Source organism: Embiotoca jacksoni, unplaced genomic scaffold (assembly GCF_022577435.1).
Source record: "Embiotoca jacksoni isolate LCO1_2020_lvr unplaced genomic scaffold, fEmbJac1.0.p SCAF_22, whole genome shotgun sequence".
Classification (NCBI taxonomy): domain Eukaryota; kingdom Metazoa; phylum Chordata; class Actinopteri; family Embiotocidae; genus Embiotoca; species Embiotoca jacksoni.
In genome coordinates this window covers 9,372,173-9,391,829 of record NW_027185363.1, presented here as the reverse complement: position 1 = coordinate 9,391,829, position 19,657 = coordinate 9,372,173, and the positions used below count along the sequence as shown (strand labels likewise).

The window sequence follows — 19,657 nt, the reverse complement described above, 5'->3', positions numbered from 1 at the left end:
CCTAGTTTAGAATTACCATTAATTTTAACCATACTCAACAATTTTGTAGTTTTTTTTTTCCGCTATGTGAAACTGAGTATAGATATTTCGATTAGTCTATCAACAATGTCATTCCATGCCAGCAGAAATTAAATGAATATTGGCATGACAATAATAACAACAGGTGATGTGTTCAGTCATTGGCATGCACTCGGCCAGAAAGCCCTGTTGAAAGCTCTGTGAGGCTGCCATGTGCAGTGCTTCAGAGTCTTTACAGACAATGTAAGCAGAAAAACTATGACAAAAAAATGCACTATACTTATATACACCAATGAGCCATAACCAATTTTACTGCCATTTTACTGCTATTTTATTGCTTTCTATTATTCTATTATTATCTATTGCTTCCTGTATGCTGCTGTAGCGAAAACATTTCCCCTCGGGGATTAATAAAGTAACTACCTGACCCTAACCTAACCACTTAAACCACTGAGAGGTGAAGCATTAAGTATAATACGACAGCCCAGCAATAAATCCTCTCTTAACATGATAATGTTCGTTTGTCTTTTGTTCTGACTGCGAAATGTGTTGGTTATGGTCATTTTGGAAACTACACTGACAGGTTTTCCTCGTATTTTGTCAACGTATTAATTTAAATGGGAGGGAGCATTTAGATAAACCAACACCTCTCTCAATCAGACTGAATAACAACCAAACATTATAATCCTTGCGAACGCAGTATTTATTGTAGGACTGTTGTATTATACTAAATGCTTCATCTTTCAGTGGTTTTAATGTTATGGCTGATCAGTGTAGCTATGTAGTTATTAATTGTTTTTTTTTTTTTTTTTTTATCAAGTTCTGGTCTTACCGACCTGACACTTAAACGCGAAAAATGTCACCAACTTGCCACCAGTATTTCCAGAGAAATAAATATTCATCCAAATACATCTGCCGGTCACGTGCAGTACTTCCTCCGAAGCCACAGGGGGCGCCCGTTAGGCGCGCGGACGGTGTCACCAAAAGGGAAGGGTCGTTTCTCTTCTTTTCAGTATTATGAATGAAAGTCTGTGCTTTGATTTTAGCCCTGAACTTGTGATCATCAAAGATTATCAACCCGTTGCCGATAACGAGCTGAACTAAGCTCGTCCTGATTAGTTCAAGATGTCTGCGAGCGCTGTGTACGTGTTGGATTTGAAAGGAAAGGTAAGATAACAGGGCGACGTTGCTAAGCTAACGTTAGCCCAGCGAGCAGCGTAGCTGACACATTCCTCGTTGACAGATTATGATGTGGCTCAATCTGCAGCGAGTATCCGAGATCGTATCCGTTTGAAGGCTTTGCCTCGTAGCCAAAAAAAATAAGCACTGTACGCCCGAACAAGGAGATCGAAATCACATGACGGACAACAGCTGTCAACTTTCGGTGATGCCGATGAGAATAATCACCTTAAAACTAGCTGGCTAACAATCAGGTGACCAGCTGTTAGGTTTCCAAAGCTGCACACAAAATGTGCAGTCACAAGTCTTCTTGTTTATAGACAGATTAAACGCCCGGTATTATATGCATAAAGCCTATTTTGGACTATAAGCAAAGTTACCTATAGACATTAATGAAATGCAAGTACAACATTTTTGTTTCCTCCTCTGCCCACATCCGTATCTTAGTCAAGTAAACATTTAAGTAGCAGGTGCGTCATATATATATATATATATATATATATATATATATATATATATATATATATATTGCAAGTTGACGCTTTCCTAGTCATAAAATGTTTAAGGTTTTGTTGTAAAAGTGCAGGGTTAAATGTGTTTTAGTTTCAATGTGTTTTATTTGTTCACATTTGTTCAGATGAAAACATTGAAATACACCAGGTTTGGTTCTGTTGGTAACTTTGAGTCATTTTAATAGTGTTTCCATTACCATACATCCGTGATAGTCCCCAGGTTTTCGTTAGTATTGCAGCTACAGCTGTTTGATAGTACAAGCCACACTGCAGCATGCCCGTCTGTTCCTCTCAGGTCCTGGTGTGCCGAAATTATCGAGGAGATGTGGACATGTCAGAGATCGAGCACTTCATGACCCTCCTGATGGACAAAGAGGAGGAGGGGACGCTCTCTCCGATCCTCGCCCATGGAGGGGTCCGTTTCATGTGGATCAAACACAATAACCTCTACTGTATCCATGTTTTTCACTTCACGCTGTTTGTACTCAGACATCTTGTCAACACTTGGCGCTGTATCGTTTTGCGTTGAATGAATTTCCCGCTCTTGCAGCTTAAATTCTTAACACACAATCACATCAGTGGTTGCGACATCCAAGAAAAATGCCAGCGTCTCACTGGTTTTCTCCTTCTTGTACAAAATTGTTCAGGTAGGACCGAAGGCTTTATCTGTTTTCATTTGTAGCAGTTTTACTTCAAAACACTATCAGAGCCATATTCGGTATATTGACAGTGGAGATGAACAGATTCATGAGGCTACAGTTGTGTTCCTCAGGTTTTTTCAGAGTATTTCAAAGAATTGGAGGAAGAGAGCATCAGAGATAACTTTGTCATCATATACGAGCTGATGGATGAGCTGATGGACTTCGGCTATCCTCAGACCACTGACAGCAAGATTCTGCAAGAGTGAGTATCTTCTTAGCTGCAGTCTCACTGCAGTTAACTTGATTTACATTTATTCGTAGTGCAACTAATGAACAATGTCACTGTTGATTATTCCTTTGACTATTTTTTGATTCATAATAAGTCTATAAAATGAAACAAAAAAAGACAAATTGCAAGTGGTCTGCACCTATATTGCACCTTTTCACTTTAGCGGTCTCAAAGTACTTTTACAATTTGCCTCACATTCACACACCAATGGTGGCAGAGTTGCAAGGTGTTCGCTTGTCATCAGGAACAACTTGGTGTTCAGTGTCTGTCAGGACCTGAGGATTGAAGCACCAACCTTTTGATTAGTGGGAAATCAAAGGATAAGAACATATTCTTTTAACAATCACAGAGTGTAATGTTACACTGAATTCAGTTTGGAATGAACCCGGGGGTTTGGGGTCACAGTTTTTAGGTCAGCAGAAAAAAAGGAAATATACAAAATCAAATGTTTGTCATTTATTTGGAAAAATGTCTCCCTTCAAGAGTGTCACATTGTCTATCATTCTTAATGTTATAGTTAAAGCACTGAAATGCTGTCACATCATCAGGAAGAAGAAATGAATAATGTAAATGTTAGCAGTAATTGTTTGGGGTATTGAACAGACATGTCAAAGTGAACCGAATGACAGATGAGATGCTTAAATCAAACATGCGTTCCACATTTTTACCCGATAATGAACTTTTGGTGTCGTTAATTATCTTGACTACTTTTCCTTTCGTTATCGCCGACCACAGCAGCACACGGGTTTATTTTGACTGGTGTCTCTGGTATTACCCTGTCATTCCTGTATGTCAGCAAGTCAAAAGGAGCTTACTGTCTTCACCGTAATAAACTGTAAATGATCGTTTAATCTTACAGGACTGTGGTTGAGGCAGATGTGTAACTCTGGATCCCCCCCCCCCTTCGTGCTCTCAGACAGAGTTCAGAAATAAATCAGATAATCCTCCTTTGTTACCAGGAGATTCTCTGTTCTCCTTTGATGCTTTCCCGGAACTCGCCACCGCAGACAGTTAATTTCCCCTTTTTCTCAGTTTTGCCGCCGTGTTTATATTTTTCTCTCTCAGATACATAACCCAGGAGGGCCACAAGCTGGACACTGGCGCCCCGCGACCCCCAGCCACAGTCACCAACGCTGTCTCCTGGAGGTCAGAGGGCATTAAGTACAGGAAGAACGAGGTCTTCCTGGACGTCATTGAGTCAGTCAACCTCCTGGTAGGAACTCCTTGTTTTTTGAAGGCCTGTGTTGCTTAAGGAATGGCAGTCACAGTGATTGTAAACTTCCTCCCTGTGTGCGTCACAACACACTTGAGTGTCCAGCTTGTTGATCTTGCTTTTTTCTGTTCTGTGAAGAGGCTATCGCTTTCTTTGATGAGTTTCTCTGACCCACTAAAACATTTAATCCCCCCGTCTCTCAGGTCAGTGCCAATGGAAATGTTCTCCGCAGTGAGATTGTTGGCTCCATTAAGATGCGTGTCTTCCTGTCTGGGATGCCTGAGTTGCGGCTCGGTCTCAACGACAAGGTTCTGTTTGAAAACACCGGACGTGAGTTCTCTCTTTGCTGCAGATGTACCAATGAATGATTTTTGAATTCAGTGAATAGCTGCCTCATGAAAGTTTGAATTGATTAGTTACTTTTTCAAATTTAACAAACCAGACATTGTCTCAGCGGCCATAATTTTGATAAATGTCATCCATTCAAGGCTCCAGGCTGTTTGGGAAAATCATCAAGTTCTTTGCGAGGACTTTTTATACAAGGTCTGATTTATGCCCATGTCGGCCATCCGTCTCAAGAGTCTCTGTTCTTTTATGCAGGAGGGAAGAGTAAATCAGTAGAGCTGGAAGATGTCAAGTTTCACCAGTGTGTCCGTCTGTCTCGCTTTGAGAACGACCGCACCATCTCCTTCATCCCTCCCGACGGAGAGTTCGAGCTCATGTCCTACCGCCTCAACACTCACGTGAGTCATATGTTTCTGAACCACCCGAGTAGAACCTGAGGAAGGGTCTGACATGGTCTCGCACACCTGACAAGCAGAAAGGTTTTTGCCTTTTTGACTTTAGAGACATTGTGCATAGAAGACACTGTGACAGCTGAAGAATCTGGTGAAAACTAAGGAAATACAGACAGACTTGCTAATCCAGTTAAAATGAAAATTGTGGTATGTTTCCCGAGTGGAACAAGCACCGTGAAATGAGTCATTAATTTGATTTGAACAAGGTTCTTCCCAGAATTCACAACAGGAGACTGACCTCCAGTTAGAACAGAGTTTCCAAGCCACTTATAAGAATTAAATAATTGTAACTTATCTGCCTCAGTGGGTGTCTTTATTTCTTTTGAAGGAGTCACTGTTTTACAGCTTATGAAGGATCCACATAACTGAATAATGACCTGGTAGTTACAGAGCTGCTTTGAAAAATAATTTGATTTCATTCAATTTTATTTGCATAGCGCCAAATCACAACACGAGTTATTTCAAGGCCCTTATCACAGCAAAGTCTTTACAACAGAACTTTATAACATTTATAGAGGGGAATCCAACAATTCAATTATTTCCACATGAGCAACAGCTTGGAGGGAAAAAAAAAAACTCTTAACAGGAAGAAACCTCAGACAGAACCAGATGGGCGGCCATCTAACTTGACCAGTTTATATGGGGAGAGCAGAGAAAGAAAAGAAAAGAATAGCATAGAGATCCAAGACGATAAACTGTTAGTGGAGCCAGTAATCGAGAGAGGAGCATATACTCTCTCGATAAGTAGAACTTCATAAAAAAAATTTCCAAAAATGCTGACTGTAAAGAACTGGACTCTTCATTGAGAGCAACAGTTAACAGCAATACTGTTGCATCATTGGGCAAAACAGAAAACTACTTGAATAATCTTTAAGTTTAGTTCTGCAGAATGTGTCAGTCGTTTCCAAAACTACTCATCTGATGAAAAGTCTGCATTTTTAATTACTCCATCATTTCAGCAGCATTTTAAATAATTGTGGTGAAAGCAGGTGAATCGTGACCATTCACTTCAGTTCTGCGTCTGTGATTATGACTTGCAGCCATATGTTGTTCTATGTTTCTTCTTTTTTAATTCATAGCAGCTCCTCAAATAAACACCTGGAGCGTAACTGTAAATCCCAGAGACTATCCTTTTCAAAGGCTTATGTTGTGCAAAGATGTTTACAGCTACTTTTTGAAAAGCATAGTCAGCACGTATAGTAAATATTTATGCGCAAAACTCCTTGCCTGGGAAAAAAAGAAAAAAAAGAAATGGGATCTCAGCCAAACAAGCCTTTGTTTAAATGAAGTGAAACTGGTTGGACACTAACTGTCACAGTTAATAAAAGTAAATAAATAGGTTTGCCATTAAGAGTGCTGAAAAGGAAGTCGTACAGTGGTCACAAAACATAGTTACATATTTCTTAATTTAATGGTTTTAAAAGAAGCTTTTTTTTGATTAATATAAAATCTTCTTGGCCGGTAATTTCTTAAATACCGTACCAACATAGCAGCTGAGGCATTTTAGACATTGATAGTCACCGGGTTGATCTGCACACCAGCTGACAAACTCACTGACGGGTTTTTGAATCTGTATCTGCTTCAAAAGTTTTAGTTCCCGACCTGAGCGCTCTCTATCTCTCTCTGTATACCTTAAATTTGACCAATAAATAATCCAGGTCAATATATTGACCTGTATAAGCTTATTGCATATTGTATGTGTCTTCATGTCAGCCAGTAAACCATATGGATTAGGTCTTTTCCTGGTGAAAATAGCTGCTTTACAGTACAGAGATGACATTTTCTGATCTTACCAAACTCTTCTAGCATTATATCCACATTACTGATGATTACTTATCATAAATCTCATTGTAGAAATATTTTAAAAGAGCACAAATATTGTGAAGTTATCTCTACAATTTGTCACAGTATCAACATTGAGGTGTTTGGTCAAAAATATTGTGATATTTGATGGTGTCCATCTCGCCAGCGCTACTTTGAGATAATGTAGAAAACACATCACCTTCAACTCATCTTTTTTTCTTTTCTTTTTTTGTTTTGCTTGGAGAACTAACAAACTTAATCTTTAGCTGTAAAACGTCCTTCTTTCCATGTAAAGTATCTTTGTCAACATTATAACTGGCAGATTTAACGGATCAAGATTTAGTTTCGTTTTATTGGCTGATTATATTCGTATTGGATCCTCATATGGATATCTTAATAATTTAGTTGTGGACGGGCTACATACACTGGATACACTAAGAAACATGTTACAAAATACACAGTTTGTAAACCTCCCAGGTTTTGTGCAATCTGTGTTTTCCCCCTAGATTTCCTGCACAACACAGAGTTCAAACAATTCAAACATGAGCACAGGACTTTCTTCTTGTTTATGATAGCCTGTGTTTAAACAAAGCAAGTTTATGTCTTATTCTTCTTAAAATGTTTTTGTTTTGTTTTTTTTCGGGTTTTTTCGTTGTAGTAATACCTGCTGCCCACTAGGTGGTGATTGCGTCATGTGTTATTCAAACTGCTCGTCACAAGTGAGAAACATGAACTGTAAATCAAAGTGCTTACAGGTGAACTGTGTGTCGTTCATGTCTCAGGTGAAGCCCTTGATCTGGATTGAGTCCGTCATTGAGAAGCACTCTCACAGTCGGATCGAGTACATGATCAAGGTATGTCCCTTTTTAACTTGGTACGTTAGCTGCCATCCTATTTGCACCCGAGTGCCGTGGTGGAGTTGCACATGACTGGGTTGTTGGATGCAGTTCAGACTGATGTACGGTATGTTCACACTCATAGCATCGTGCACTGTAATGATTATGACACTGTTTGATATTGTTTATCTTGTTGTCATGCGTGAGAACCCTAACAGTGTCATACTTTGTTTACAAAAAACGGAAATTAAGTCACGGTTAATTAGCGCGATTGACAGTTACATGACATCAAACTTAACCTGCTTGTTTGGATTTTTAGGCGAAGAGTCAGTTCAAGAGGCGTTCCACAGCCAACAACGTGGAGATTCACATTCCTGTGCCAACGGACGCTGACTCACCCAAATTCAAGACCACAGTGGGCAGTGTGAAGTGGGTGCCTGAGAACAGTGAGATCGTCTGGTCAATCAAGTCTTTCCCTGTGAGCACAAATAATGACTCATGAGTTTCATACAGATGGTTACAATCTGACGTTTGGGCTGTGGTTTGCTTATGTTGGTTACGTAACTCTTCTCATGCAAAAACATAGGTTCCACTTTAGTCCTTTGATTACTGTTAATAAAAACTTAATGGCATTGTAAATATTCCTATTTGAAACAATGGGGAACAGCCGGGGGCCTTCCAGTGTCTCCTTTAACGCACTTTTTTTTAAAGTTAGTTTTGGGGTTATATTAAAGAGCTTGTGTTGCAACTTGTCACAGGGTGGAAAGGAGTATTTGATGCGAGCCCACTTTGGTCTGCCGAGTGTCGAGGCTGAGGACAAGGAGGGGAAACCGCCAATCAGCGTCAAGTTTGAGATCCCGTACTTCACCACTTCAGGCATCCAGGTATGTTACACACACACACACACACACACACACACACACACACACACACACACACACACACAGACAGCTTGTACCAAACAGCAAATCCACAAAGAATGTGTTCAATCTAAACAGTAAGGTGTTTATTGCAAGAAAATTTACTAAATCTGGTCAGTAAATCGAGATGTATTTATCATTCCTTTACAATAAACCATCTGGGAGTCGATTCAAGCAAATACTGCTTATTTGCACCTGCTGTTTGATTACTATTCTAGCGTTAGGGCCTTTGGTATGTAGCAATGTCGCACATCTGCCCTGTCTCTCCAGAGCAGGAATTTAAACAATTCACATCTCTGGGCCGTTTTTTGGCCAGAGGGGGCAGTAAGGGAGCACTGTTAAACTAGCAGACTCCATTTGTGGTAAAGAAAATTTCAACTGTTAAACCAACCATAGAGAAACTGCTCATCAACCTGAACTTGGCCCTCTGCCGTTCTGTTAATCACAGTCATATAAAATGTCATTGTTAGTAACAGGTAAGTATATTTATTGGATTTTGATTGTGATTCATGTGAAACTGAGAGAGAAGCGAATGTTTATGCTGCATGTTTCCCTCATGTTTAAATGAAATCTCTTACTGACCACAGACTTGCACAGATGTGCTGCACTTACTGTATAATCACAGTTGTCCTGTGATTATATGTGTAGCACCACAACACAAAATTAAGTTTTTCCCCATGTCTTGATGTGAGGAAACAATGGCAGTTGTGCAAACTCAGTTTGAAAACATCCTATTGTTGCATCAAAGGAAAATCTATTTTCAACAGGTACATTTACAGAAATACACTTCAGTCTCACAATCATCAGAGGTCATTTACTGTTGTACTTTTTATCTAAAGCGAGAGCTCATCAAATATTCTTTCAAATATTTAAATAATTAGAGGTCAGGTGACATTTGAAGCTGACATTGTAAAATACTGGTTCATTTATTTTAAAACTATCAGTGCCACCACTTAATCAACAAGAAGACTGTTTCTTTAAGTAAATAGTTTAAAGTAAAGGATTACATATCTTAATGCGTAGATTATTAATTAAAATAAGGGGGAAAATATTAAAACAATATTTTGTACAATTTCTGTGGATTTTTTTAAAATACATTTTGGACTTATTTTATTTTGAAAGCATTTTAAATTGTCATTGGGCACGTGTGTAGGCAACGACCACCTCTCAACAACTCCCTCAGAATTTCAATATTGTCATTGCAAAAAGTCAGTTCTTAAGTGTGCGTAAGAAGCAGCTCCATGCATGTGTTATGAATACCTGTAAATAATCAATGATTCCAACAATCAAACATTCAATATGGATAATGAAACAATATTGGAACTACTGGTATTTAATTATTCCAGTTTGTGTGTCAAAGAAGTGCAGCATTAGATCTCTAGAGTCGGCCAAGCTTGGTTACTGGGCATCAATGACTTCTTAAGACTGTGGACGTTTTGGCGTTGTACGTAAACCTCCTGTTTTCCAACTCACTTGAAGAACAACCAGCGTATTTTTGACAATAATATGTGGGATCGACTTATGGTTCATTCTTCAAAACTGTTGGGAGATTTCACTCACCTGCTGACACGCTCAGTCACATCTGAAGCTGTAATACTGTTTTCTGTATGACTCTCATTGAAAGAGCTCAGAGGTCATATTTTCCATTTTCTCCGCATTTCCGATGATAGTCAATAAAACGTTATTAAGTTCTACGGCCATTATGCAGCCCACTCGGAAACAACAGACTCAAACTCAAGTTAATTGAGCTGCATGATACTTGTAATTGGGGTGGTTTTGGCAGTATAAGAATGCTTGCCATTTTCCAAGGTAATTTAGCAGCAGACAGAATTAATCCACTTTTCTTTGCCAATTTATAAATGAACAAGATGCTCGAATGAGAGCAGCGAAAAAAGCGGGTTCGTACCGGCTTTGCATGTTGAGGGGATAAAAAAGCCGGCATCATTTTTAAGAATGGACATACATTTCAAAAGACACAAAATAGACATATTACAAACGTTATTTGCAGTATTTCACATGTACTGCCATGTCTGTGTGATTTTTGTAGTTCGAACGAGCTCATCTGTGTTTCGGTGCAGCAGTACATTTAGTTTTAGTGATGGATCCTCTTTTTAGTGGTTTGTCTGTAAACCTTGATGACTTCTATTCAAACACAAGCAAACTCCGTTTCCTGTTCACTTCAAATTGGACACACCCTGCAGAAGTGTCAGTCATGAAGTGATATGGTCTGTTTACAACCTTCATTTTGCTTAAATTTATTTGCAAAAACTTTGAATAAAAGGAAGGAGGAAGTTCTAAAAAAAATACATCTGTAGGTTATATATAACTAAACAACATCTTAAAAACATTACTACCTTGGAAACTCCTCTGAACTGGCCAAATGTCAAGAAGGTATTTATTTGGTAACTTCCTGGATGCCACCTGAAAAGGTCTGATTCTGAAAGCCACCGTGCACCCTAGGGAGGTTTTGGGCCTAACGTACTGCTGGAGAGGGCTCAGTCAGTTTGAACTAATTCACTAAATGAATTTTTTTCAACAAGATATTACTTGTAATCTAACAAACTTCCAAAGACCATTTACTTTTTAATTTTTAAACTCGATTTATAGTTTTGATCTGTAATATTTTAAGGAAAAAGGATGTTGTAGTTGAGTTTGAGAGGATAAGAGACTTGTTATAATGTTTTTCATAGCTCTGTCCTGGAGTTTACATGCAATAGGCCTTTACAGACATAATGTATCAGAAGAAATGCTTGAATTGCAGCTGTTCCCAGGTTGTTCAAGGCTCTCACAGTACGACTGTCAAAAAAACGTTCCACTTTATTGACCAAAAACGTCCCACGTGTTTGTATTGACATTATGCTGCACCCACCCATCTGAGAGGAAACCTATTCAGAGCCATATTCCCATCAAACGCTTGTGTCGAGCCCTGTGACCTTTCCTTTATTATAGGGCAACAGCAGATTGGGTCTCAGACCCGAATGCACCCTATAACGCCACTCTCTACGTGTGAAAAGAGGCTGTGGAGTTTAATTAGACACATGTAAATATCAAAGCATGAGAAAGTTCCTCTTAACTCTACCACTAAGTGTAGTGGAGCGCACATGTGAAGTATGTATGATGCACGTAACTCCAACCTTATAAACTTAACTAGAAAATGGTGAAACCCCATACTGTGGCTGAGTGGCAGCAAGAGCAGAGCTGCTGTTACACTTTCGAACTTTCTTCCTTCTTGAGGTGATGTAGAGGGAAGAAGTTGGTAGATGTTTTTTGGGGCAGAGCGTCTCCCGAGAGCCTGATAAATCCAGACCACACATGTAGTCTGTACTTACCGAACGAGATACAACAAACATCCTGCCTTCCCCATCTCATCTTACAAGCCATAATGATATTTTGCGGAGGACGGCTTTTGATGCCGTTTTGCTGACTGCGTACCCACGGTCAAGCCGACTGCATGTTTGGCTGCGAGGTTCCAGGAGAAGTGCTGCGCCGGCAGACTCGGTGATCCCGCATCTATGTGTTTGTCGTCACGTCTCCGGTGACCACGGCGCTCTCTCACTCTGACCTCACTGTGTAGTGGACGGTAATAACAAGGCGGCCGGTGCCGAGGCCTTTACCAGAGCCTTGCCACCGCTCGACCCACAAAATTCCTGCACTGTTTGTCCTGCTTTCAGCTGGGAACTGGCACGACGGAGGCCGGGTATGGCGACATCTCCCAGACAGAGGTCATGTCAGATTTGAAACGGCCATTCTCTCATCCCGGCAAATTGTGACAGGACGTATGTTTTTTTGGGGGTTTTTTCTACTGAAAAGTTTGTGAGAAAGTTTTTACTGCACACGCGCACTGAAGCATGAAAGATATGTCTGTAATTAGGGCACAGTTACACATACATATTGTTACCACAAGATGAAATGACATACCATAGAGAGGTAGGTTGTCAATGTAATTGTGGTCGACCCATGATACAAGTTATTATTCAGATAAATGAAGTGATATTTCTACATTTATAAATGCTAAAAACACCGAAATGTTAAAGGGACATACGTTTCTCAAGCAGTTTTATTTCCCCCACCTGAAAAACAGGAAAAACAATGCAATCGTGTTCAGGGATGTTCAAGCTGGCAGAGTATTTTTAGAGTCTCTTCTCGAAATTCAGCTCTGTGGTAACACTCGGTTGGTGAAATGTCAGTTAATGGCTTGTGAAAGTTGTATCTTGATTATGCTGATGTGCGTTTTTTTTTTTTTTCTTCCCAGGGCTTAAAAAAACATACAGTTTTGCAAATTATCTTTGTGTTTCCCTTGAAAGCTGTTTTCTGTAGCTGCTTCCCTGTTCTCAGTATGACTCATACTACTGCTTCCTCATCAACAACACCACACTTACTACAACTTGCAACTCTCTACAGACTTAAAGGTGTATTCCACTGAAAATCTACCTTAAGTCAAAAAAATACAGATGACAAATTTGCACGAACATGTTCTGCTGGGTTCAGGCACTTGTCACTTTTCCATTCAACTATTAAATACAGAGTATTGAAACTCTGTTCACATGAAGGTTTGCTCAGCCTCTCTGAAAGGTGGCGAAGTGCAAAGATGTTGATGTCAAGTGTAAAATATAGTTCCAACCATGGCGGCGGCAGTAGAGCCAGATAATGTGATACGAACGATACGAGCAAACATGGAGGAATTGAAGCCGAAATCTTCAAAGTCTGCTGTGGTCATTTACCAACATGGCGTTGCACTTGGCTCACATTGGGTGAGGCTCTCGTTGTTTACAGCTCGAGTGAGTTTCAGCGCACAATATACGTTACGTTGCGGTCGATACCGATTGATTAAAGGCTGCTCCATTATTTTTAAAATCAACCCAAGGTCTACGCCCGTTAAGATGCAACGACTAAAAACAATCTTCAATAGAGCATCATCAGACCTATATTCACAAAGTGAATTTGAGTATGGCAGCAAAAGTAGTGCAACAGTGTACACAGTGTACAGTTTTTGCAGTTAATATCCAATAAATCAAGCAAGCAATCAATGAAATAATAAGTACATCTATTAGAATTGCCACATTAGAATTATACTCTTCACAAACAAAAGCAAAATGTTATTTTTTTTCCCAACTATTGAGCATTTAATTTTTTGATTGATGAGATTTTGCTGGAACTCAACCCCTATCTTCAGTTCATTTTTTGCAGCTGTGAGTATCCCTTTCATGTCCTTTGGGCCTTGCTTTCTGGGAGCACTCGTTGCACCAACAGCACACCAAGAAATCAAGCAGACAATTCAATGAAAATCGTTTTCATACTTCGTTTTGTCGCTATGTCATTTTGCATTTTCTGCTGAATGTGATTCCACTGGGTGCTCTGGTTCGTCCTTTAGTTTAAAGACACGCTGGTTCGGTGAATTGTTGGTGCTAAATTTCCTGTAGGTATGATTGCATCTATATTTTTCTTAGACCCGTGACAGATTGCACATCACAGATTCATGTTAAGCAGTTCAGACTGTGAATGAAAATGTTTATAATGGTGTATTTTTACCATTTAAAAGGACTTGTCAGCAAATATCTCATGGATTAAAGAGATGCTTAGTTCCCTTGCTGCATTAATACAAATATAAAAATGTTAACCAATCTAGTTTCAGAGATGATTTATTGATGTGTAGCAAAATGTCCTCTTTTTTTTTTTTTCTTTTTTCTGTTTATTACAAACGTGTACATGAAAGCTTTGTTTTCTCTCGATTTCCCCGACAGGTGCGTTACCTGAAGATCATTGAGAAGAGTGGATACCAGGCGCTGCCATGGGTGCGCTACATCACCCAAAATGGAGGTGGGTTAAGAGTTCATGGGCACTTGTGCAGAGTGCCCATATGTGCAGGTATTAGGCAACAGTTGGGCAATGTGGTGCAATGTGGTGGGAACTGGCCGTGCACTGATGCAGTTCTATGAAAAGGGGATACACTGTAGAACATGAGGCAATGTGGCAATGTCCTGTGAAATGTGAGAAAGTGAACTTTCAGCTTCCCTGATCTTCACTCAGAGATTACCGAGGTTGCACATGTTGGTCTTTTCGCTAATGTTGCCACTAATTGCCAAACATCCTCATCTCATTTCCTTTGTATTCCATTCATTCTGGGTGGAAAGCATCAGCTGCCTCCACTTGATTTCTCTTCGATTCGCTCTTTTTCTTTGTCCATTTGATTAAGTCTTGTCCATTTCCTCCTTAGATTACCAGCTCCGGACCCAGTAGGCGGCGCCTCAGCCGGCAGCAGGCAGGTGCTGATCAGATGGGGTGGAGTCAAGCCGCTAATGTGCTATCAATGGCAGGTGGCAGTCATGAGACCGGAGGACTGTCAGTATCTCTTTTTTTTTTTTTTTTTTTTTTTTGGGTTCGTTTAGTTTTGTATCTGTTGGAAGTTATATTCATTTATGATCAATGCAAATATTAGAGCCTTAAATTCGGCGAGGTTCGAAAACAAGATCATGTTTTCCTGCTGTGTGGCTCCTTGTGTGAGGGAGGCGAAGGAGAGCAGGAGTAATGTTTACATCAACTGATACAGTGCAGAGTTGTACACAATCTATTGCAGAGGGTTTAAAAGAGTACGTTACAATTCTCATTTCGAGTTACTGTAATCACCTGCACACAGGTCAATAACACACTCGGTTGACAGACTCAGTCTACTTTTTGTATGAAGCTGCTTTGTTCTGCCACAATTCCTGTTTGTTGATTATCTGTATATATTTGTTACATGTTAATGAAGATCAGTTCAGTGTTATTAGTTAAAAATACTGTAAATTAAAAGTTTGCTCTTTTTGTATTATCACCTCTTTTCGATGCCATTGATACATGCCAGAGCAATGCCCTCCTGCTTGGCTGTTGTGCTTTTTATTTTTTGACTCCCAGGACATTCAGCTTTGCAGCATAGTATTAAACGCGACGAGTTTAAGTTGCACGCTGAGCCGAATACCAGTTACAAATCTCCCTTTTCCACCCCAACACCTGTTTTCTTTCTTTTTGTCTGTAACCACGCTATTGCAAATCAATAAATGTCTATTTAGAGAAAACTGTTCCATCATCTGCTTGCGTCATTTTGTGTGTGATGTCACCGCGATCATCACGGTGAGCTGTCACGGTGTCGTATTGAGGCACCTGTCCTGCAGACCAATGAGGATTGCTGAACGCTGGGGAAACTGTGGACGGTTTCACGTATCTGGCTTGTGGTTGATTCTAACCATGGATGGTTCTTTCCACCCCATCCTGGAGGTCTTCTCAAACAGTGCGACTCTTTAATATACCCCGGGCCCCGTGATATCATAGGCAACTGAGTGCAAGCACTCTGTAAACACACAGGCGAGCTTGGGAAGGATGTGACTCAAGCTGTGGTCAACGTTCGCAGACGTGCTAGAGAAAAATGTAGGATGGTCCAGCACAGACTGGTTATTGTTCATGTCAAGCCAGACTGCAGTGGTCCTGCATGAGGTCATTCCTTAAGTTTGGCTCATAAGGGGACTGTGATACTCCTCATTCATGTGAGTCACCGTAAGCAGGTGCTGAAGGTTGTGAGTCCATGCCACAATGATCTGAAATGCCAGATTTATTCCTAAAACTTGTCACATGTTGAATTTGATTCAGTCACTTACCTTCCAGGTTTTTTTTTTGTTTTTTTTGTTTTTCCTTTAGAGGCACCTGTTTTTGTAGGAAAACAACCTACACAGCAGGTGTGCCTCGTCTGGGAACAAACCGTGATTCACTTTTTAAAGAGGGAACACCATGTTTTTGAGCTTTCTCGTTCAAAATAGTCATCACAATTAAGTTTAGTGTTCACCCGCCTCTAACTAAAATATGCAAGTTTCTAAAGTTATGCTCTTATCTTTACCTGCACCTTTTTTTTTTTCTTCCGGACATTTTTTTTTTGGATTCAGACGAAGATAATATCAAATGTTTAATTTTACAAAAATACATGATTTAAAATAGTTGTTTCCTCGCAAGGTTGAGGACGACTGAGAAAACGTGTAAATTAAATCTAGGAAAAGTGACCTGCACATAACACCATACTGAAGTTGGCCATTTTTTATCTGTTTTTGTGCTGATTTTTCAGACTTAATCTGTGAGTAAGCATCTGTATGCTTGTTGTTTTGCATGTGAATTTTGTGCCCTATCTAGCGGTGATCTGAATGACAGGAATGACACTGCAATAACACCCAACTCAGACCAGATTAGGTTTATCTTGTCTGCATCGAGCTTTTAAACTATCTAGAGTTAAGATCACGGCCTACAAAACATTTTTACAGGATCGTCTATTCATCCAGGCACTATAACGATAACGTTAACGTTAATGATTTATGCATCTCTGACTCCAGGTCGTAACATCTTTGCAGCAGAGCCATTGGTCGAATACACTTCACTGGTCGACGCATGTTCTCCCTCACTGGGGATAAGTTTCTGCGATACTTGGCAGAGCATGTGACTATAGTGTTTGGCACACGATGAGAAGGGCTCATTCATGAAGCAACTTCAACCTCTGAGGAGTCGGAGGGGAGCCCTGACATACCTCATGTTGCCAGATTGCTTACGGAAGGCCTGCTTGTAGCAAAACACGAGTATCGTCTGTTATGTTCGCAAATATTTACTACAAACACGTACTCTCTTCTCTTAAATTAACCGCAGGATTATCGTAACATGTTTCCCAAAGACACGGCTCCCTCATTTATGTTAAAAATGTGTCATTTCAAAGAATGATGAAAAAACTAATTCCTATTTAAAGAAGAGCAATATTTTTTTTTTTTAACTTCTTTGTATATAGCGGTTGAAGCTACAGATGCATCACACTGTAGTCATGAGGAATCTTAATTTATAGAGTACTAATATTTACAGCTGTGAGGATAAAAAGAAAATTTGTATTTGTAGCAGTAAACAGAAAGATAAAGAAAAGTATACTGTTGAGTAGATGTATTTTGTTACTTCTCACTACTGTTGAACTCCTGTATACTTTAGAAATTTTGGTTAAAAACTTGAGACTGTAGTCCTGTTTATCATAACTTAAAATAATACCCATCCCGCCAAAAAATAAATTAAAAATAATGATGTGACAATGACAATTCGTGATCTAAACCATTTTTAAATTCACTAACATCGCTTAAAAGATTTGTCACAAGATTTCCTTGATGCACTTTTTAAAGTCCTACTTTCACATTTTGACACTGACACTTAAACTACAAAAAGGTTTTTAGCTCAATTACTCCTGGCAGTCATATTTTGCACACTAAATGTAACTGTAGCTTTAAATAAATGCATCATTTTAGGTTAATGATAAACAAAATAATTGAACCCTCTTATGACCACAGCATAACTAGACCAGAGGTAAATTCAATAAAAACTTCACCTTTCCCCTTCCGTATTATTTGATTGCCATGCCAACGTTACTCTGTTGACATGGATTTTTATAGTGGATACTGTGGTTACCGTCAATGGAAAATAACTATGGTTACTCAACAGTGATGAGGCAACAGGTAGAGGTCTGACAGCGTGGCAGTGTCAACTTGAAACAGGTGTGCCACAAGGAACCCCGTGTTTGTCCACGCGGATAACCCGCTGCCTGGCAACCGAAGGGAATCCTCGCGTGTCACATCGGGACTCTGATCTATGCGTGACGTCAAGACCAGGTCGTTCCTCCAGCATTCAAAGTGTCCCTGTAATATTCTGTGAAGTGTTTCACCCTCAGTTGTGAAATACAAATAGTTGGTGAGTCACTTTGAGACAGTAACTGGAGAAAAGGTATTTCTCTGTAGGTGAAGTGTGAGGGACTTCCTCCTACAGAAACCTGAAATAGTTGTTACGCTGGTTGAAAAACACCAGGAGCTCAGTGTGTGGTCCGTGTTGGCTCTGCAACAGGGTATTCCTCCAGCAGAGGGAAATTTCCATCCTCCTGTGTAGACTTTACAACAATATTAGTTTAAAGAGCATATAGCTGAGTGTTCAACTGTAGGGGCCTTGAGACGCTGCTGCAATCTCCAGCCCACACATCGCTGAGAGATAGTTCGCTGAGACAGCTCAGTACAGTACGTGACAACAAGTCATATAACCTCATCAGAGCTGCAGGTCAGTTACTTACAGCGTCATTGGGTCAAAGTGTTCTTCAGGGTAAACATTTGGCACCGTTGCTATATTTACTTCCCACTGAAGATCACATGTAACAAGTTTCTTGCTGTGTCTTTGCCTTGGAAAACTGCCTCATCAACACTGCAGTCCAAAGTCTGTAAGATCAGCAAGTACAGTGGAGTCATACAGCCCCTATTCATTTAATAATGCACAGACCTCATTATAATGGACTACTAAAGCATGGTTCCCAACCTGTGGGTCAGACCCCCCAAGTGGTCCCAAAATATAGGCTCAGCAGAAGAATAAAGATACAAAGGAAAAAGCTTTTACAGAAAACCTTTTTTTTTTGTGAACTACTAGATACCCTAAACTGTGTATAAAAGTGGATGTAGCTTACATGTATGGAAAATGAGGCCAATGCAGAAGTGCTTTAAACTACAATACCACCAAGGGCCACTAGGAGCTGACTCCATAAAGGCTCGAGCTCCATGTACTCATTAAACTTCTGTCATTAAATACAATGTAGATAGAATTTTTACCACGAGTGATTGTCGTGTCGTTTGCTAAAGTCTCTCCTTTTAATTCGTTTTCTGGAGGTCAATCTTAAGAGATCAATAATTATTGATCTATCAATAATTAGATATTAGGCCTCAAAAAGCAACTTGTTTGGGGGCGTGTCTGTTTGATTGACAGGCCTGCGGTGCAGTAAGGTCTAATCTATCAGCGGGCGGGTTAAGCATCCTCGGGTTCCCAATCAGATTGAGTCAGATTCATCGCTCACTCCTCCCTAACTCGTCCAAATATGGTCACTTCTGGCTCCAAAATCCGAACTTGAAGTTTCAGAAAGGCAGTTCACAAACCAATGGGGGAAATCACAGTTAGTTTGCCGCTTGCTAGATTCTATTTTCTCTTCAGGTCTAATAAGACGAAGAGCACCAACAGGTCCGTGGTCCAATTCCCAATGTCATCTTGTTAACATGCAAATGTGTAGCAGGTATAACTCATCAAGGCCATAACCTCAGAAAAGAAGTCAAAAGTAGACATTACTTTATCTTAAGGTGTCATAAGATGGAGATTTTGGGTGCTACTGTCCACAGAGGGACTGTCCCATACTGTGCATATTTCATCCTGTCTACCTTCGCTACTTTTATTAACCACCGCTCCAACTTTTTCATGAATCACTCACAAATATATTTAGAAAAAGAGACTGTAACTTGGGACATTGCTAATATAGAGGGTTGTCGGTTCAGTGACAATAACTGGAAGTCTGACTTCATTAGTCAGTCTTTTTTTTTTTTTTTTTTTCCAACATTTACAGCTGCTTACTGTATATCCCTGGAAAAATACTGTCATGGCATCCAAA

The 19,657-nt window shown here is 39.9% G+C and overlaps 1 protein-coding gene across 1 annotated transcript; it reads left to right on the top strand.

The window, feature by feature from the left end:
• The first annotated feature begins 986 nt into the window (after positions 1–986).
• On the top strand, positions 987–15,263 carry ap1m1 (adaptor related protein complex 1 subunit mu 1). Its single transcript, XM_069157819.1, has 12 exons — positions 987–1,185; positions 2,005–2,161; positions 2,289–2,356; positions 2,482–2,612; positions 3,705–3,852; positions 4,056–4,182; positions 4,453–4,595; positions 7,235–7,306; positions 7,608–7,766; positions 8,047–8,172; positions 13,950–14,025; positions 14,423–15,263. Exons 1-12 carry the CDS (start codon positions 1,144–1,146, stop codon positions 14,443–14,445), a joined length of 1,272 nt encoding a protein of 423 aa, XP_069013920.1. The 5' UTR covers positions 987–1,143; the 3' UTR covers positions 14,446–15,263.
• Positions 15,264–19,657: the final 4,394 nt, after the last annotated feature.